The sequence below is a fragment of the Caretta caretta genome, chromosome 3, assembly GCF_965140235.1.
Source record: "Caretta caretta isolate rCarCar2 chromosome 3, rCarCar1.hap1, whole genome shotgun sequence".
In the NCBI taxonomy this organism is placed as follows: Eukaryota; Metazoa; Chordata; order Testudines; family Cheloniidae; genus Caretta; species Caretta caretta.
In genome coordinates, this window is record NC_134208.1 from 159,279,939 (window position 1) to 159,301,933 (window position 21,995).

General features: G+C 41.6%; 1 protein-coding gene across 3 annotated transcripts in view; it reads right to left on the minus strand.

The window, feature by feature from the left end:
* Positions 1–787: 787 nt before the first annotated feature.
* EPHX1 (epoxide hydrolase 1) overlaps positions 788–21,995 on the minus strand; it is a 45,669-nt gene continuing 24,461 nt past the window's right edge. For 2 of the 3 annotated variants that reach the window (XM_048843334.2, XM_048843335.2), the window contains 8 exons: positions 18,394–18,587; positions 15,032–15,212; positions 12,769–12,996; positions 11,416–11,545; positions 10,383–10,597; positions 6,485–6,593; positions 5,016–5,141; positions 788–1,532 (listed from right to left, as the gene is read on the minus strand). In XM_048843334.2, the coding sequence (XP_048699291.1) occupies positions 1,307–1,532; positions 5,016–5,141; positions 6,485–6,593; positions 10,383–10,597; positions 11,416–11,545; positions 12,769–12,996; positions 15,032–15,212; positions 18,394–18,576 (1,398 nt within the window). In that variant the 5' untranslated portion in view covers positions 18,577–18,587 and the 3' untranslated portion in view covers positions 788–1,306. Of the gene's footprint in view, positions 1,533–5,015; positions 5,142–6,484; positions 6,594–10,382; positions 10,598–11,415; positions 11,546–12,768; positions 12,997–15,031; positions 15,213–18,393; positions 18,588–21,995 lie in introns of those variants that run through there. The other variant, XM_048843337.2, reaches the window with a different exon arrangement.

Here is a 21,995-nt window from a genome sequence, read left to right on the forward strand (position 1 = left end):
AAACTGCTTCTGAGCTTTCGACTTACTCACATTAGAAAACTGATCTGGCAGGCATCATATAGCAAACTTCACTTCCACTTATTTTGTCTGTGCTGTGACTGATCAGTCCCTGGGGAAATATTCATTTATATTAGTATACAGCAATGTTTCCTGATATTGTAGCAGATGTCTGCATAAGCAGTAAAGATGTGACAGGGTGACCTATTGCCCTGAAATGTAAGACCACACGTGGGGGTATGAGGGAAGGAAGACAAATATGAGTGTCCAGAAGCCAAGGACTTAACCAAAAAAGGAACGTATCTGGGCCTGCAAACACTCTTTCATCCCCATGGGAAAGCACTTTCACCACAGTGTACCTGGAATAACTCAAAAAAGGCCCCTCCCTGTAGCAAATTCTTTCTAGGAACAAGAGGATGATTCTTCATTTACAGCCTGTGCCTGCAAGCAATAGAGAATAGAGTGAGAACACAACAGAATATTTTACTAATGAAAACAGAGGTAAAGCACGTGCAGATTTTGTTGCTCATGTCCCTACTGAGCTGGGGGACAGTCAGCATTTGGAGAAGTTTGAGCTGAACTTTTTTTAAAATTTCCCTTCCATCCCAGACTCCCAAATCCTCCTGTTACTGGTTAAGTCATCCCATCATGCCTAGCAGAAATCTCATTACAAGCAGATGCCACAGCATGAAACGTACTGGGATATTAGCAAGGGAGGAAGTAAGCAAAAACCTTCCAGGTCAGGTTTTTCCTTTTGCTCAGAACAGAGCTTAAAAATTCACCACAGAAGTTTAATAGGCTTTTCTTTATTGAATGATTAACTGCTGCAGTAGTTCAGTTAGTTATGCATTAAAATGCTACATTTCCCACCTTTCAGTACAGAAATCTAATGCATACTATTAGCAGAGAAGTGACGCCATAACCCCTGAATATAGATTATCATCAGCTGAAAATCTCAAGATGCCACATGGTTGTAGTAACTAAGGAAATTTACGCCTCCAAAGACATCTAAATCAAACAAGATCTACTCCCCACTGCATCTCCAAAGCAAAGAGAATTAACAGGTGTCAATGCCGACATTCAGAGTTCTGCAGGTGAAAAGACACATTTTCATCTTACATTCTTATACTGTTTCAGTTCAGCCTGCTGGTGAAGAGTAACTAATACACCCTAAGAATACTACATCTGAATAAACAGCTGCTCTATTTTATTTTGTATTCTATCTTGTTCAAGGCAAGCTTCCATATCATAACACAGGCCATACTGAGGTCACAAGTGCCTGAAGTTAAAGGCACCTCACACAGGGGAGTTATTTTCCCTTCTCCCGCCAGAGTTCCTCCTTTTCCACTCTCCCCACAAATTGCTGAATATCTGCGGCAAGAAGTTCCGGTTCTTCAAAGGCTGCGAAGTGGCCACCTCGTGGCATGAAATTGAAGGAGATGATATTGATGTACTTCTGCTGCGCCCAGGACCGAGGTGTGTGCAGGACTTCATTGGGGAAGGAAGCAATACCTGTAGGCACTTGCACAGGGAGCCTGAAAGGGGATAGAGAGAAGAGAAAACAACTTTGTCCTTCTAGAACACTTTTCAATAGCGAATCAAAGTGCTTTATAAACAGGTTAGCAAGACTCAGAACCCTGCTGAAATAGGAATTATATTCCCCTTCTACAGATGGAGAAACTAAGACAAAAGTTAAGTGACGACAGGGTAGTGATAGAGCTAAGAATATAATCCAACTGACTCCCAATCCCTGGCTCTAACCACTAGACACCATCACCTCCAATTCCTGAAAAGACTTTAAAAGGACGTGGCTTCAAATTTTATGTAAATATAGGACCTGACTTCGTACAGTTTGTGAAGTACCCTCAGAAGGGGCACAGATACTCAACACAATTAATGTTAAGAACAAGGGGGAAGGAATGCAAACCAAAACAGGGAAAGAGCAGGTTAAAGAATATTTAGAGAAGATGGACGTATTCAAGTCAGCAGGACCTGATGAAATAGCTCGCAGGATACTTCAGAAACTAGCTAAAGCAATCACTGAACTGTTAGCAATTATCTACAAGAACTCCTGGATGACAGGTGAGGTCCCAGAGAACTGGAGAAAGGCACACACAGAACCTGTCTTTAAAATGGGGAACAAAGAGCACACAAGGAATTACAGACCAACCAGCCCTACTTCAATACCTGGAATGATATTGGTACAATTATTAAACAATCAAGTGGTAAGCATCAGAGGATAATAGTGTTATAAGGAATAGCCAGGATTTGTCAAGAACAAATCATGACAAACCAACCTCACCTCCTGCTTTGACAGTGTTACTGGCCAAGTGGAAAGGTGGGGGAGCTATCAACATGATGTATCTTATTTTAGTAAGGCTTTCAACGCAGTCCCACGTGACATTCTCATAAGCAAACTAGGGAAACATAATCTAGCTGATATTACTGTAAGGTGGGCGCACAACTGGGTGAAAGACCACATGCAAAGAGTAGTTATCAATGGTTTACTGTCAAACTGGGGAGAGCATATCTAGTGGGGTACTGCAGGGGTTTGCCCTGGGTCTAGTACTACACAATGTTTTCATTAATAACTTGGGTAATCGAGTGTAGAGTATACTTATAAAATCTATGGATGACACCAAGCTAGGACAAGTGCAAAGTACTACACTTGGGAAGGAAAAATCAAACGTACAACTACAAAATGGGGAATAAATAGCTAAGTGGCAGTACTAGTGGAGAGGATCTGGGATTATAGTGGATCACAAACTGAATATGAATCAACATGATGCAGCTGCAAAAAGGGCTAATGTTCTGGGGTGTATTACCAAGACTGTCGTATGTAAGATGCGGAAGGTAATTGTACTGTGTCCTATTCTGGGCGCCACACTTTAGGACAGATGTGGATAAATGGGAGAGAGTCCTGAGGAGAGCAAATAAAAGGTTTAGAAAAACCTGGCCTATAAGGAAACTTTCAAACAACTGGGCATGTTTAGTCTTAAGAAGAGAAGACTGAGGGAGGAGCAAATACCAGTCTTCAAATATGTTAAGAGCTGTTATGAAGAGGAAGGTAATCAATTGTTCTCCATTTCCATTTGAAGGTAGGACAAGAAGTAATGGGCAATTTAGGTTAAATATTAGGAAACACTTTCTAACTATAAGGTTAGTTAAGCTCCGGAATGGGTTTTCAAGGAAGGTTGTGGAATCCCTATCATGAGGTTTTTAAGAACAGGTTGGACAAATACCTGTCACGGATGGTATAAGTTTACTTGGTCCCACCTCATTACAAGAGGTTGGATTATATGATTAGATGAGGTTCCTCGGAGGTTCCTTCCAGAGGAAGGGGAAGGGGGGAAGTAACCACTGAATGGAAGTCTGATCAAACTATACCAAGGATCATGTGTTTGACAGGAATTCAAAGGACTGCAACAAAAACTATGAGGGAACTGGATGGGTTATTTATGCGGGAAGGAAGATTAGAACTAAATATGGGGAACTTGCCAAGACAACTGAAGGGTGGGAAATGTATTAAGAGTCTATGTATCTGAAGGGTGTAAACAGCAGTGATAGAAAGGAATCGTTTAGAATGCTCCAAGGGGCTTTCGGTAGGGATGATGGGATGAAATTGAACAAAGGTAAATTTAGGCTGGATATCAGGAAATATTTCATAGCACTGAGGTCGCTCAGCCTGTGGAATAGTCTTCCGTGGGTGAAATTCTCCCATCTATGCCATTTAAAACTGGACTGCACAAAGTACACAAGAATATACTGTAAGGAACAATTCTGCAGAGGCAGGTGGAGTGGAAGCAAATGGTTATGACCTCACGGGTCCAGTTTCTAGGATTTTATTGCATTTGTTGTAAACCAAGGGTACAATTCTCACAAGGACGTAAGGGCCAGATTTTCAACGTATTTAAGGTGCTAAAGATGCAAACGGGCACCTACTGGGATTTTCAGACGTTCCTAAGCCCTATAGACATCTAATTCCCACTGATTTCGATAGGGCTCAGGTATTTTTGTAAATCACACTATTGACCTATTTGCATCTTTAGGTGCCCAAATATCTTTGCAAATCTGGCCCTAAGTGACTTAGGAACCTAAGTCCCATTTTCAACAGTGACTTAAAGAGGCTTTTTTTCTAAGACCAGGTCTACAGTAAAAAGTTAGGTCGATCCAGCAATGTTGCTCAGGGGTGTGAAAACTCCACATCCCTGAGCAATATAGTTAAACCAACCTAACACCTGGTGTAGACAGCGCTAGGCCAACACAATAATTCTCCCCTTGACCTAGCTACTGCCTATCAGGGAGGTGGATTAACTACTGCAATGAGAATCCCCCTCCTATCACTGTAGTGAGCATCTACATTGAAGCATCACCACGGCACAGCTGCACCATTTCTACTGAATATGTAGCCAAAGGTACAAAGGTCAGTTAGGCATCTAACCTCCATTGAAAATCAATGGGAATGAGATGCCTAACTCCCATTCGGGTCTTTGAAACTCTTCCCCTTTAGCGCCTAAGTACCATTGACTTTCAATGAGTCAAAGGCTTCTATATGCTTAAGTCAATTTTGAAAGTGGGATTTAAGCCCTTTTGAAAACTTCACCCCAAATCAAGATAAGCAGGATAACAAAACCAGATGACCAAGGGTGTAAGCTATGTAAGTGAACGCTGACTACAAGATTCAGTCAAGATGGCAAATACAGTTTAATTCATTAGCTGAACTAGGGTCTCAAATTGTTTGCACACTCTCTCTCTCACTTCACTAAGGTGTAAACATGGTAATTCTCACCAGAAGTTTAACAGTAGAGTTGCTGTAGTGAAGTCTCTTATTGCTGAGCAACATACTGCAACACATTTGGAAAATACAGCAAAAGTCAAGAAGTAGACTTGTCCAATCAATGCACAAAATACATACTGTGATGCAGCTTCTCCCCCACAATATTCACTAACCCACACCGTGTCACTAGCACACATGTATGTGCAAATTCAAGGAGGAGCATGTAAAGAAAGCCTCTTACTTCTCATGTTTCTGCGTACCAATCCCCTTCCCGAAATTCTCCTTATAGAAACGCATTGCAGAAACCATGCAGCCTGGCACCCAATAGAGCATGACGTTAGTGAGAAGGTCATCCAGAGAGTACTTCCTGAAAAGGTCAGCATAGAAATGGCCTCAGGAGAGTTGAATGTAGTTTAGTTTATGGTAGAATAATCATTTCAAATCTTTATGGCTGTTTACTTTGGTTAAATTATAAAAATTAAAGCAAAAATGGCTAACGAAAAATAGTACTAGCACCCTAATTCAGAAAGGACTTGACACAATTCCTCACCCCAACCCTCCATTCCTACTAGCTCAAGTATTTCAGAGCTACCCCAACTATTTTAGCATTGCCCATTCCTGCAAGCCCAAACATTTTAGCACTCCCCCTTCCTGCTAGCCTGAGTATTTAGCACTCATATAGACATGTAAAGCCTAACACTTCAACATCCTTACAAGAGAGACAGACTCCAAAAAATATCCCAGCTCCAATAACACTGTCAAAAGAGGCCACGAACTAGCACCATCTATATCGTCCCTTCAGTGAAGGGGGAGACCAGAAGAGCATGTTGGGCAGCTTGTGTCATTTATTTTCATAAACCCTAAACACTATCATACGTTTTCAATAAAAGACTAAGTTAAAAAAACTACAGAAACTTGGCCAATCTTTGCTATGAATATAGGTTTCATACCCCACAGTAAACCTGTCATGGGGAGACATTATATTCAAATAATTTTCACTGGCCTTTTTCTAATGTGCAGTCTGGCTCAGCTTCAGCCAGGTAGCTCAGCAAGTTTTAGGGCTTCTTTAGAATCTCACACACAGATTTCTACCCCAAGCCAAGACTGACCCATTAGTAGCAAACTGTAAGTATACATTTTTATGACAATGGTTATCTTAAAGTAAATAAATCTGTGAAGAGATAAAGATTTGCATTAGATTGAATCAGAAATGGTATTTTGTGAGCAAAAAATCTTTGGTGTTTGGTATAAACCAGATTCCTCCTCCCTCCACCTTCCCTGACATTTTCTCTGCTGTTTTTTAAATATGATATTAGTTCTAGTGAGAGGTGCCAGAATGACAACCGTAGAAACGAAAAGTCCTCTGCTTATCCATAAAACAGACACCACATGGGCAGTGGCAGGGCAAGTTTCTTCCATACACTGCCAGTGTACCTCTACCATGGCCTGGAGGGATCACAGATAGGTGTGAGGGTGCAGATCAGTCTTCAAGGCCCATTCACTTTTGGCCTCTTTTCTATGATTGCCAACACAAGTGTAATTTTGTTCTATTGTGGCCACACAGTTTCCTTGCAGGATGGCAGGTAAACCAAATTACTCCAACAGAGCTTTGAGAGACTAATGTGATCTAAACATAAGTCTGGGCTGTGTGACCTCCTCTAGAATAGGGCAAGAGGCCGATGGCGAGTCAGAGGAAGAGGTTGTTCCCACCTTTCTAGACCGCCATCGTCTAGTTTCCGGAATTCAGGATCAGTCCACGTAGAAAACTTCTCCAAGATGTATGCAGCCAGCCCAACCGGAGAGTCATTCAGGCCACAGCCTGAAAAGGAGGAGAAAAATTAAAAATAAGTCTAAGTTTAAGCTATCATAAAGAGAACAAGTCAGAATCTATTATTGTCTAATCATTAAACATGGTAATAGACTCAGCATTACTCGGATACTGTATGTATTTAAAATTAAATGTAAGAGTCATATTTCTAATGGCTTTTTCTGCAAACCAATAAGATTAAGCTTTATGTGCCACGTAAGATTTGCCTCTGTTATTAAGTGGAAGCTACTGTCAAATACTAAGAGTATTACTGGGACAAATTCTGCTTGCCTTAAGGGCTACTTGTATGAAGAGAAGACAAGCAGGATTTAGCACATTGTATCAAACAGAACAAACTCTTTTTAGGGAATTCCATCTTGTCCTATATTACAAATACCCATTGCTTTATAGAGTTTGCTTTTCACCATTTTTGCTCTTTATTTTCTGCACTCAGCTTCGACAGTGAACTTACACCTACTTCTAGGTTTTTGCTCCCAAGTCAGAATCTGTTAACATTGGGTGCCATAAGGGTTTCTCCTAGTTTTCAGTGATTTTGGGATCCTGACATTTTGCAGCTGCACATATGTCCAATTCTGGCTTCTAAAGGATGATACTGAAATGAGGAACGAGCATCTTTAAAACCCCATCCATGCTTACGGGGTGCATTTAAGGTTCCTGGATAAAATTATGTTAGCAACAGCTTTTACTTAAACATGGATAATGCTAGCAAAGTTTTAACCATCTAGTGGCTGAGGCTTAAAAAGCAAGCTACCAAATGTTGTCATAATCGTTTTTAGCCTGAATATCATACTTTCCAATTTCACTGCATAGGCATGCGGTGATCCTTGTGAAGTGGGCGGAGTAGATCAGTGTCTCCGTTTTCCAAATGGGAAAAACTGAGGCATTGTCTCCACTAGAGACATCTGCAGGAGTAAAGGACCATTGTTCTCTGATGCTCACTTGAAATGCAACTTTCATGCACATCCCAAAATGCTTCAGTCAACTGCAGTGAACCAACAATCAGTGCACATTTCCCCAAGAATTTGTAGGCATAAACTCAATTAAGTGCCAATGTGGATAAAATACAATGGCACAAATGGTGCACTGTCAACGGACAGTCAGATGACAGCTTACTCAGCTAGCAAAGCTCCATAGTTCACTGGCTGAGAATCCCTGCCCTGTCCGTCATGCCCTCCCAGTAGCATACCCTTTTCATCGGACATCCCACTGAGCACTGGTTTCCCCCACTTGACCAAGCCCCATCCAGCACACACATTATCCTTCCCCCTGGGAATGTTCCCTACCACAACTCCACAGGTGCTCAGCGGGTAATCTAGCCTCTGCCATGCCCTTCTCTCCCCTCAATATTCCCCTACCACCACAATTCCAGTAATGCCCCTGGCTCCAGCTCTGCAACTCCTGAGTCACCAAATTACCAATGATTCACAGCCTGAAAGTTCCATTCTGACAAATCATAGATGATTTGTAGGATCAAGACTCTCAGCCAGCAAACTCCGCAGCAGGAGAAGCAGAGCTGCCAACTGCAGTCACCTGTCAGTCCATCAGCTATCCTTAACCATAATTTAATTAGTGACTTAAGTATAACTAAGGTATAGTTGCAAATGGTTAATGTGTTATGAGAAGTCTATGTATTATGAGAAGTTTATGCATAGATCGTTGTTTGTTTTTTCTGTAATTTTTTAAAAAAAATTAATTAAATTTAAATTAAAAAGTTAATTGGACAAAATAATTTAATTAGTGACTAGTAACTTTCTAAAAAAAAAAAAAAATCTCTGAAAGTAAGCCAGAACTTTTTCCAGGCACTGTGGACTTTTAGTCTGAGGTAACCATTTTGATTATATACTGCAGCATTCTTAAAAAACAGCTATTATTCTTCAATATAATTTCTGTGGCTACATTTTATAAAAAAGCATTACAGCACAATTCTTTTAGTGCAGCAATATTTCACTCAATCTCATGTAATTTAACTGAATACAGCTACGGAAACTAAGTGTCTTATTCCACCTTCTAGAGTCAGTTGTCCCATTCAGTTACAAAAGGTGCTTTTAAATGGAAGCACTTGGAGTGGGATTCACAAGGGAGACTTAAGCATCTAACTGCCACTTCAGGAACCTAAGTCCAATATTTAGTCCACTGACATCCACAAAATTCCTGTTCTGCTCCTGCCCAACCCTGTAGGCTCCTAATATTCCACCACTAAGGTCACCGAAGAGCCTAAATTTCAGCATGTGCTCAGCTGCCTAAGTCTTGAAAGTGCCCAGCAGCTCAGCACCTAACTCATGCCTAAACCCAAGCAGGGTTCACAAACTAAGCATTCCCCACTTACCTTGCCTTTGGGGCCTGATCCTGTAGATGTGATTTGAGCACATTTTTAATCCACACAAAAGATACAAGAGGAGGAGGAGACGCTGCCCCCTGCCCCTCATATCACATTTATCCCAGTAGTTAGAGCATTCATTCAGGATGTGGGAGACCTGGATTCATCTGCCTGATGTGGAACAAGGACTTGGGTTCCTCATCTCCAAGGAGAATGCTCTAACTACTTGGCTGGCAGGGGAGGGGGTATTCTGGGTAGGTGTCTCAATCTCTCCAGTTCAGACGTGTACCACTGTGGGTGAGCACTGCAGCTCTTAAGTCTCCCACTTTAAAGTCTCACCTGGACAGTTACCAGAGTGGCCTAGCGATCTGAATGAATTAGATAGTCTATGAGGAACAACCCATTGGTATAATAATAAATGTGGCCATTTTCAGTATCAAATGTAGCATCAGTTTAATATCTGATGCATTCTCTGTTGAGCGACTACACTCCTTATCGGGAATGTGGTGGTAGGAATGGACTTTGCAACCCCATAACATCATAATAGAAGTGGACAAGTTTTAATGGATATGTATAAATACATTAGTTATATAAACTAAAAAACATGCCAACGCCATTTACAGAGGGTCAGGCACACAACTGCATGCCCAGTTTTTACTTGCAAGTTACTTATTTGTGCATTCAAAGGGCCAGTTAGCTGCACAGCTGGCCACATGTGCACCTAAATACTTGATATGCATGCACAACCCTGCTATCTGCATGCACAGAATAGGTGCATACCTTTTGAAAACACAAACCTCCAGTATTTTTTTCCCCCTGCAAACACTGATTTTCTGCACATTTTCTGAAATGTACTCTGTATTTAAGAAAAAAATGGAATAGCTCCAAGTGTAGTTTTCCCTGTGATCACAGGATGAGTGCACAGTGCTGTGGAACAGAGCCCGGCGTGGGATTATTCTTTTAATCCCAGTCCTGTCCTGTCCCGCCCTGCACCACCCACTCCCACCCGCTCCCGTATTGTTTCTTGTATTTTTATCCTGCTCCCACCCGCAAAAACCTTAGATCCCGCAAATCCCATGAGACAGATCCCCCACGCTACTTAAAAAACAAAACAAAACACGGTTGGTTAAGCTACTATATATATAAATAGAATTCATATACAATTTTTACCACTAAAAGAATAAAACAAACCTCGCTTAAACCATGTAAAAAAATACTTTAACTCCTGTTATAATAGACATCAAATCTCTTTCTACCCCTCGCTTAAATTTAAGTATTAAAAGTTTTAAAGTGTTTTCCTGCAAATTACTGCAATCTGTTTTTTTTGTCCACCCAATCCCACCTGCAATGAAGTATATTTTACCCACTCCCACTATTATGGCAGCGAGTCCTACAGGACCCATGGGATCCCAGTCCTGCTGCAGGGCTCTTCTGTGGAGTTTTACAGTAATAAGTCTTTTTACCAACAGTGTCAGGCTTTGTAGCCTGTATGTGAGCATAGCCAGCCTCCACCAAGATCCTATAGAGTCCCTTTTTCAGGAAAGGAAACATCCGTCTGACATCTTCATCCTGGAAACCAAAGAGTCCTGGGAAATAACGTCCCAACAGAATGGACAGCAGCTGTGTAAATCTCATGCTCGTAACTGAAACCATATTTAAGTGAAGGCCTTTCACGTGGCTAAACACAATAAAAAATAAAAATTAACAAAAATAGTATTTGGAAACTAAATTACAAGTATTTTTAATCCATAAATTTAATGCACTAGAACAGGGGTTGACAACCTTTCAGAAGTGGTGTGCCGAGTCTTCATTTATTCACTCTAATTTAAGGTTTCGCGTGCCAGTAATACATTTTAACGTTTTTAGAAGGTCTCTTTCTATAAGTCTATAATATATAACTAAACTACTGTTGTATGTAAAGCAAATAAGGTTTTTAAAATGTTTAAGAAGCTTCATTTAAAATTAAATTAAAATGCAGAGCCCCCCCGGACCAGTGGCCAGGACCCGGGCAGTGTGAGAGCCACTGAAAATCAGCTCGCGTGCTGCTTTTGGCACGTGTGCCATAGGTTGCGAACCCCTGCACTAGATGCATTTTATCTAGTTCCAACTAAAGGGTTCTGTTGTAGCTCAAACCACTGGCACCCCCAATCCCAGCATTTCAGGTTCAAGCTGCAGGATGAGTACACAGCTTGATCAGTTTCACAGTTTAGTAGGACAATGTTTATTGCACAGTCCACTAGACTCAGTTCCAGAGAAAAGGGTTCAAATGCTCATACTGGGTCCCTTGCTAGACCTGACTTGTGGCCATGCCAAAAGCACCACACAACGGGCCATCTCTATTTGAGAGAAGCCCAGGACCTGAGCGGAAATGGTGATCCAGGTCAGGACTGTGTGCAGAGCAATCCAGAGGGGAAAATTACACGCTTCCCAGGTAAAGGCAAGTCAGGAGACCCTCACAGGCATGAGCATTAAATTTATGATTTAAAGAATACTCACTTGGGAGCTATCTGGGCCAGGTTGGTACAGATCAGCCAGCCCCAGTCACCACCTTGAGCATAGAATTCATGGAATCCAAGCCTGCACATCAATTTATAAAATATGCAAGCGGCACTCACAGAATTAAAGCCTGTGAAGAGCAAAAGGCACCAAGTTTTATTGACTAACAGTTACCAACTACCACACTGTACAGACAGTATTTTTTAGTGGTGCTGTCAAAGCCCTAGGAGGCGAACAGCCGAGCTCCCACCCCGCCACCAGCGCTCCACACTCATGCACATGCTCTACCACAGGGTTAGTGGTCTCCCTGGAGACTATAACGCTGCTCTAAACTAGCCCCTCGTGGGTATTCTTGAGCACTGCCACTGCAGCGTATTCCCACAAGGAGAAAACTTCAGGTTAGCCAGAGCTGGAAACTTCAAGCCTCAACAGTGATACAATGGTCCACTGCCATGCCTTGGGTCATTTCCAGAATACACACACTCTGTGTCAGTCCATAAACTTGGTGCGAAAATAAACCACACAAACATTATTGGAGAAGCTGCCCAGCTTTGGAAGACCAAACAAACTTCTCTTTCCTCTTGCCTCCTCCCCAAGACCACTAGATGAATTAATACTGTGCACTCTATTTGATAAATAACAGCACCCCATGTTACAGAGCACAGCAGACAAGCTGCTTCAACAGATAGAACTGATAAGGACTGGCCTTTCTGTCCTTATTCCCCTCCTCAGAGGCTTCATGGCCCTGACCTAACATGCAGTCATTTAACTCTGCTTTCCTCATCCAAGTGTTATTCTGATCTTTAGGATATGAAAGCACGTTAAAAATAGTATCTTGTTTCCACATTTGTTTGAAGTGACGTTAACAAAATTTCATATTTAAAAATAATTTCTTAGTTGCATTATTCTTTAACTGCCTTAGGTTTATTTTTCACCATTTATGCTGTTTGCTTACTTTTTGTTCTGAACTCAGCTTGACTAAAGATACTAGATGGAACAGTTACAACTAAAAAAAACCCACCATTTGTGGGGGGAGGTATTGTTTGTGTTTTTCATTTACTTTATGAGGTTTCTCTTCATATTAACTTTTATAAACCCCTTTCTGTTTTAAATAAATATCTATACATTGGCCCTAAAATTAAGTCATTTTAAAATCACACTGATTTCGCCACATCACATAAAAGTGCCTTATATCTGTACAATAAATTATTTAACTTGATTATTAACATATTATCTCCTACTCTGCATAGAGCATCAAATTATTAAAGAAAATGCATGAGCCACTAAGGATTACTTTACCACAAGGATGCTAACTGCTGTATTGATACAGTTTCTACTCCACTCACAATATACCTTTTTTGTGTGATGCTTCCGAGAAGCCATAGCCAGGGATTGATGGGCAAATGACCTCAAAAATATGTTCATCACTCAGGCCATGGCTAGCAGGGTCCGTCAAGAGAGGGATAATTTTGTAAAACTCATAGATTGAGCCAGGCCAACCATGAACCATTAATAATGGCTTTGCAGAGCGGCCCTCAGGCAAGCTGGGAGGCTTTACATGAACAAAATGGACATCAAGGCCTGTAAAAATAAATGAATAAATAAATAAAATATGCAAACACACACACACATACACACAAAGGCTTCTGAGGCCAATCATAGAGAACTGAGGGTTATGAATAAATCTGTTCATAAAGTATTTCTGGTGACTGCAAAAACCAGAATTATTATAAACAACATTCTGCACAGCTATGGATCCTTTTATCTAAGGATCTCAAAGTGCTTTACAAATGCCAGTTAAGTCTCAACAGCCAACTGAGGAAGGCAAATATTATTTCCAACAGATTAGCAAAATGAAGCACAGAAGTTAAGTAATTCATCAAAAGTCAGACAATGAGTCAGTGGCAGGAATGGAACCCAGGAGTCTGAATTTATGCACATTTGAACTTGTTTTTTATCATGCTCTCCTGCCCATCTTAATAACAATTATTAATATGAAAATTATTCCTTCCAGTGCATTGCCCAGGATATCCTGTCCTGGTCTTCTTCAAGTCTACCTTTTACACTGTAAGTCTTTTTTAAGGCAGCATCTCTTTGCTGGATGCTACACAAGATAAAAGTACACCGTCAGTACTTAAATAAAGGAGCCAAGTTCTAACCACTAAACAGCACTGTCTCAGTGTGACAAACCCAGAATGTCTCTTAGGGTCAGTTGCTCCATTTCTAACAACATGTATTTATAGGTTCAAATAAAAAAAGGCATCATCTTAAGCTTGAATTTTGCTTTCATAGATTTCTTAATATGGGACAATTGTCTGCTTTGACCTGAATCTACACCTTGTACCCAAAAAGCACACAAACATATAAAGCATTACTCTGCTCCCAAGCATTTCAAAGCTTCCATTAGGCAATGACTGGTAAATCTCAAAATCTCCCCAGTCACTTTCAAGAGGTCCCTTTGATGTATTTAAATAAATAAACAGAATAAGCTAGCTCAGTCACCAAGTGCCAGAAGCACATTAAATTGCTACAAAGGGTAACATGGTTCTGTGTTCCTGGGCTGACAGAGAGTGCAGGGGAGGGAGCCCGAGCAGTTGTTATGGGGCAGTGATCACCTGAATTTGCACCGCAGAAAATCTGATGGGATCCACCATAGGGAGCTACATCTAGACCTTAGTCCTAGGGAGGGTTACCGAGATATAGAACCTATGGGTACTGATGGTGGCTGGACAGGTACATAAGATAAAATAGGACAGGGAACAAAGGTAAGGAATCTGTGGATGATACAAAGGATGATTTTGATATTTTGCAGGCTTGAGAACAAATTGGTATTTTAAAGTCTTAAGGTCAAATTCTGCCTTAAGACTCTTGTACTTGGCTCCCACTGACCTCAATAGAAAATCTGTGCATGCATCAGAGGACTCCATTTGGCACTCTTTGGCCTTGTTTAAACTGAGACTTTCAGGGAAATTTCTCACATTGCTGTAGCAGTGGTGCAGTTTCACTGATACTAGCTATGGAGGGCGAGTTGTATAGCCTGGCCACTAGCATTTTTACCACTGTGGCACCGAGACCTACTCAGAAGTAAGGTTACATGACACAGTGGCAAACCTCTGAGCAGTCAGTCAACACTATTGCTCCCACCACAGCTAGTACCAATGCTACCACCATGGTGGGAGACACCCCTATATTTCTCACTGCAGATGCAGCCACTCTTGGGGTTTAACCTTAGCACCAAGATTTGGGTTTCTTGGTGTCACTCCTTCTAATGGTAATGGATGCACCAAACTACTGGTATTAAGTAGTTTATAGCAGTCGTGCACTGAAGTGCAAAGCCTGATCCTGCAAACCTTACTCACGTGCAGCATTCCGATCTTAACGGGACTGCTCAAGTATCTTTATTTCATGGCATTAGAACCTCCCCTCAGCAAAGTTATGTTAACAACAGCAACAATCAGCACCACTATGCATCAGTATCTGCTAGAATTTTCATTTTAAACCTCTCAGAAATAGGCGTTATAACTGGCCAGTTTTAAATGGCACTGGAATGATTCCAACAGGCTAGATATGATCTTTAAATTTTATCACATGCTCTTTTCAGGGCAAAGCCACGCACCCTCAATTTTCGTTTTGAATTGCGGGAATTTGTTGAGAACTTCCACTTGCTTCTTCCAGTTGAACTGATTTCTCCAGTAGGAGACGACTTTCCGGAGATAAACGGAGTTAAATCCATATTGGAAGAAACTGTTCTCCAGGGGCTCAGTGAATCGAGCCTGATCAAGTCTTCTAAATAAATCCTAAAGTAAACAAGAAGAGAAATAGGTTGAAGGGAAAAGAGAAGAGGAAGGATGATAAGATAAAGATACTATAGATCCTCTTATGTGTTTTACTTGGCACATTTCCTAATTTATTGTCATGCAAAATAGTAACTGAAGTGAAAATAAAACCTCCTGTGATACTTGTAAAAAGAAAAGGAGTACTTGTGGCACCTTAGAGACTAACAAATTTATCTGAGCCTAAGCTTTCGTGAGCTACAGCTCACTTCATCGGATGCATTCAGACGAAGTGAGCTGTAGCTCACGAAAGCTTATGTTCAAATAAATTTGTTAGTCTCTAAGGTGCCACAAGTACTTCTTTTCTTTTTGCGAATACAGACTAACACGGCAGCTACTCTGAAACCTGTGATACTTGTGTAATTTACTGCTTTGCTGATGTACTTATAGAGCCCCCGTCAATGCCCTCTCCCCTTGTTAAAGCCCTGCCCTTTCTCTCCTGACTGTAGCATACCTGTCACACTGTCTTGGCTGTCCTTGTTCAGTCAGACCACAGGGGAAGAGAAGAGTCTTTTTCGAGCACCTAATGGGCAGGAGATCAAAGAGTCTTCTTTACAGTGCTCGCTCCCATTCTGTCACACTGATTCCTTCCCTTTTCCATGTATTTGGGTACTGAATAAGGTGCTTTAGGGTGGGATTTTCAAAACCTAAAGTGATTTAGGAATACAAATTCCATTTCCTTCCTATGGTACTTGTGCTCCATGTTACTTAGGTACTTTGGAAAATCCTGCCGTTGGAGCTCAGTCCTGCAATCCCACTACACATGGAACTCCAACAAATCCCTTTCCTTTGCTCCCTTGAGTCAGTGAGCTGGATATTTTCCCTGAAAATTTATTTTGGTGGATTTGTCGAGTCTACAAAAGTGACCCTCCTAATGTGGATTCAGGGCTCATGTGGAATGCTGCAGATATGGTACAGTCAGCTAATAATCACTCAGTAGAGACAAGCAGCCTGTATGTAGCAAGAGACTTCTCATACTTGCAATTATGGGGGGGTTGGGAAGTATTTTCTGATGTCAATGTACATGGATAACTCCTATTTCAGCTAACAGGAATTATATGCACACATTCACAGAAAGGTTAGGCTTTGCGTAGACAAGGATTTGAAGTTGTGATGTTAGCTAAAATGTTTTTTAAAAGTCTAGGGTAGACAAGGCAGTGTATACTTTAGCATGTACTAAACTGGCCAAATATGAGTCCAGGCTTTCTCTAGGTTTTAACTCATAGAATAGAATATCAGGGTTGGAAGGGACCTCAGGAGGTGTTCTCCAGGCTTTAACAGGTGTTGAAGGTAAAGTGACTTGTCTAACCTAGATTTATATAAAATGTGTTAGCTAACGTGCTAACATCACAACTTTAAATCCTAGTCTAGACAAGGCCTTATTTATGCCCAACCAATATCATTTATTGCTGCTGGGTTGTTATTTTACAATAGCTTTTACATAAGACAAAACTGTATTTAATTTAGAGGCAACCCTCAAGTAAGCAGCTATCCACAATTATACCATACAACGGAAGAGAACATTTAAGAGGCCACCTTCTATTTAAACCCAGAAGTGGAAGAAGGTAAGAGTTATAGAAGCCACGACAAATAAAAGAAATGGAAACCTGTTATAAGGAACAATAGGGACAACCCCATTTTTTGTATAACATTTGAATAATCACACCAAGCAGCTCTATAAATCTGCAAGTTTCCCAAATATGTACAAACATGTACATGTAAAAGCAAAATCTCTATCACTTGCAAGATTCCACCACCTGCATATTTTCACTGTACTCATTACCATGGTATCAGTGTTTTAATGCCAAGGCGGGTCAGTCATCCTATAAAAGGCTTTAACTAACATTTTCAAGAGCTGTGCTGTTGCTGTTCTTTACTTGCAGCCAAGTGGCACTCAAAAAGGTGAGAAATTCTTATCTGCTTCTGAAATGAGTAAATTAAAGACATTTGCCCAATCTGTCTTTTATTATCTAGATCAGTGGTTTTCAAACTTTTTTTCTGGCGACCCAGTTGAAGAAAATTGTTGATGCCCACGACGTAATGGAGCTGGGGATGAGGGGTTTGGGATGTGGGGGGGCTCAGGACTGGGGCAGAGGGTTGGGGTGAGGGCGGTGGCTGGGGCCAGGAATGAGGGATCAGTGTGTAGGAGGGGGCTCTGGGCTGGGGCAGGGGGTTGGGGTGCGGGAGGGTGTCAGGGCTCTGGGCTGGGGGTGCAGGCTCTGGGATGGGGTTGGGGATGAGTGGTTTGGGGTGCAGGAAGGGGCTCTGGGTTTCGGGGGGGGACTCAGGGCTGGGGCAGGGGATTGGGGCGTAAGCTTACCTTGGGCGGCTACAGGTCAGCGGCACAGGGGGGGTGCTAAGGCAGACTTCCTGCCTGTCCTGTCACCGCAGACTGCGTTGCACCCCAGAAGCAGCCAGCAGCAGATCTAGCTCCTAGGTGCAGGCGCACAAGCAGCTCCGCGCGGCTGTCGCCTGCAGGCACCCCCCCACCCAGACAATGGGAGTGCGGAGCCGGTGCTTGGGCAGGGGCAGCCCACAGAACCCCGTGGCCCCCCTGCCTAGGAGCCAGACCTGCTGCTGGCCGCTCCCGGGGCGCAGTGCGGTGTCAGAACATGTAGGGACTAGCCTGCCTTAGCGGGCAGCACCACCAGCGGGACTTCTAACGTCCCGGTCGGCGGTGCTGACCAAGCTGCTGCAACCCAGTGCCTGACATGCCGCAACCCAGTGCTGGGTCGCGACCCGCAGTTTGAAAACCACTGATCTAAAGCCTGAATAATCACTCTGAGGGAGGGGCAAGTACAGCAGCACAGAGTTAATGATCACTAAAACCAAATTCCACTTTTCTGTGCTATATTTTCTAGAATGATCAGACTCCACAAAGTAGGTTCATACACTAACATGTTAGCAGCCAGCTGGGAACAAAACAAAACATTGGGATACAGAAGTCTACTTATCACTACTACTTTTTTGAGAGCAAGGGAAAGTCCCTTGCTATTAAGATTTGTGCATCAGGCCTCAATTTCAATAGCTCTATTTCACTTCTATAAAGTTAGTTACTGGTTTAATTTAAAATCACTCCAAAACAAAACATGCATTTATTCTGCCATTTCATACTCTCCTCTCCCCAGAAGAAATGTTTCCTTACATTCAGCTCTGCTTCTGTGGTTTCCACCTTAAATGGACGAACAGTTGTATCTTCTTCTGAGTCAGGTTTCTGCCCTTTGCCCCACCATTCCTCTTCAATGGGTAGCGTCTCCTCCTTCTTTCTGGAAAGGAACAGATAGACGATGGTCCCCAAGGCCAGTGTCAGGAATATTTCAAGGAACATAATGACTGCAACTGCAAGAGAAAATTTGCACAACCCTGTTGTTAACTGATTGAGGCATGTCACATACAATTTTCAAAAGAGCTTACATAATTTAGGAGCCTAAGTCCCTGTCAAGGTTCCTCCCCCACTCTGAACTCTAGGGTACAGATGTGGGGACCTGCATGAAAAACCTCCTAAGCTTATCTTTACCAGCTTAGGTCAAAACTTCCCCAAGGTACAAAATATTACACCCGTTATCCTTGGAATGGCCGCTACCACCACCAAACTAATACTGGTTACTGGGGAAGAGCTGTTTGGACGCGTCTTTCCCCCCAAAATACTTCCCAAAACCTTGCACCCCACTTCCTGGACAAGGTTTGGTAAAAAGCCTCACCAATTTGCCTAGGTGACTACAGACCCAGACCCTTGGATCTTAAGAACAATGAACAATCCTCCCAACACTTGCACCCCCCCTTTCCTGGGAAATGTTGGATAAAAAGCCTCACCAATTTGCATAGGTGACCACAGACCCAAACCCTTGGATCTGAGAACAATGAAAAAGCATTCAGTTTTTACAAGAAGACTTTTAATAAAAAATAGAAGTAAATAGAAATAAAGAAATCCCCCCTGTAAAATCAGGATGGTAGATATCTTACAGGGTAATTAGATTCAAAAACATAGAGAACCCCTCTAGGCAAAACCTTAAGTTACAAAAAAGATGCACAGACAGAAATAGTTATTCTATTCAGCACAATTCTTTTCTCAGCCATTTAAAGAAATCATAATCTAACACATACCTAGCTAGATTACTTACTAAAAGTTCTAAGACTCCATTCCTGTTCTGTCCCTGGCAAAGACCAGCATACAAACAGACACAGACCCTTTGTTTCTCTCCCTCCTCCCAGCTTTTGAAAGTATCTTGTCTCCTCATTGGTCATTTTGGTCAGGTGCCAGAGAGGTTACCTTTAGCTTCTTAACCCTTTACAGGTGAGAGGAGCTTTCCCCTGGCCAGGAGGGATTTCAAAGGGGTTTACCCTTCCCTTTATATTTATGACAGTCCCACTTTCAAAATTAATGTAAGTAGCTAGAAGCCCATCTATGCTGTGGCACAATCATATTATAACACGGTAGATACGGTGGCTATATTATCAGATTGCTGTAACTTTTGGTCACTAACGACCTGTACAAAAATATTATTAGTCACTTGAACCTCTCAGCTTAACCCTGAAAATTCACAGAATACATACATCAAGGCTTCAGATCCTTGCACAGACCCATACCTCATTTTAGCACACTAAACTAGTGAAGAACACTGAAGCAGACAATCTTGCATCCTTGAAAGCTGCTTGGAGAAAAGATATTCTACATTTACTATACTACCTCCCAGACTTCAACAATGTAAAATGTAGACTGAGGTTGAAGTGTTCAGAAGGCGTCCCCCCCTTTGCTTTCTTGTAGACCCTCCAAAAGAAAAAAAGTACATAGACTCCAGGATCCAAAACACCTCCCCAAGTGATGAAATTTTGTCAAACCAAAGCCGCTCTGGTTTCACCCTTTCTTAATTCCATAATTCTGGCTTCAGGCTGGTTGTACTTTTTTAAGAGCACTAGATATAGAATACTTAAAATATTAAACAATTCCATTTGGAACATCTTTAAACTGTTTTGTGCCTCAAGTAAAAAAAAAACAAAAAAAAACCCAAACCAGTTTCTCTTTAATATTAATATTTCTGAGCAGCCTTTTAAATACAAGAAATGTGTGTGCGGCGGTTTGGGGTTTTGTTTTTTTGTTTTTAAAGTATGTCACATTTGAAAGACCCATCATGCTTGTGGAATTATTCTTGAAATATTAATTATTTCAAAACTGTTCTGTATGGCAGACATTGTTTATGACACATACTATTCCATACTCTCTCCAGCGCTGGAAGGGTTTTTGTGGTAGTTGTTGCTGTTGTTGCATACAGTGATTTGATGCTTTGAAATTGCTCTAGGGGATAAATAAAATATTCACTGAAAATGCTGGGCCAGATTCATCCCTGAAGCTAAACAAGAACTGTAGCATCTAACTTAAGGGAGTTCACCCAGTTACCTGAGGGCTAAAATTGATCAATGTCCTTTAAAATTCTTGTAAGGCAGGAGATGTTGTTGAAACCTCTGGGGTCAACTTTGCAAAGACTGGCATATAGATTGTGCTGGCATAATTAGCACCCATAAAAACAGCATTTGGAGAAAAATCAGACACTTGTGTGCATACATTCACAAGTTTTAAGGATGCATGAGGTTCCCATGCAAATGTTGCAACTTTTCAAATTGACCTTAAATTCCTCAGAAACCCTCTCAGACTAGAAAATGGAAATTAAAGGCAAGTTAAGGATTGAATCAGCTGACCAGTTTCAGCCAAAATTCCATAAATACCTCTTTATTTGAGCATAAACTTTCGTGATCTACAGTTCACTTCATCTGATGAAGTGAGCTGTAGCTCATGAAAGCTTATGCTCAAATAAATTGGTTAGTCTCTAAGGTGCCACAAGTACTCCTTTTCTTTTTGCGAATACAGACTAACACAGCTGTTACTCTGAAACCTATAAATACCTCTGTATCCTTTGAGGAAGTGCTAATTTCTCTTAGCCACAATATTCAGAGTCCTAACCCAGATTCTCCCCAGGTTTGCACACAAACCCTGGATTACATGGCAGTTTCAGCGTTTCAGACAGGAAGTTAGTCCCCATAAAAATCATCCAATATAAAACATTTTAGTAGCCTTTCTTCAAGAGCATTCATTTTAGTAGGGAGGGATAGCTCAGTGGTTTGAGCATTGGCCTGCTAAACCTAGGGTTGTGAGTTCAATCCTTGAGGGGGCCATTTAAGGATCTGGGGCAAAAATTGGGGACTGGTCCTGCTTTGAGCAGGGGGTTAGACTAGATGACCTCCTGAGGTCCCTTCCAACTCTATTCTATTCTAGGATAGCAGTGGTGCTGCATGTCAGAACTGAAGGGCCATTTAAAAATAGTAAAGAATTTGGCAGAGGCTTGTAAATATCATCACTATATAATAGATGGTGAAACTGAGACACAGAGAAATGAAGTGACTTACCCCAGGTCACACCACAACTCAGATATGGGTTCTATTCTGGACTGTCTAGGAATCTATATGGCCCCATCACAATAGTAACCAAATGCCTCACAAAAGTTTAAAACAAAATAAACTCTCTTCTCCTCTCCAATCTCCACCTGTAGGGCAAAAAACCTTAAATAGTCAGACTTTTTAAAATTGTGTGGGTGTATTCTGTGTCTCTGCAAGAGTACATGAAGAACTTGCTACCAAAAAGCCAATTCAAAGACATTTGTTTTGCACTTCATTCCAAACACACTGAGGTAAGAGGTTATTCTGGTCTTATCTGGTAGTTAGTTCCATAAAGCACATTGAAGTGAGCTGTAGCTC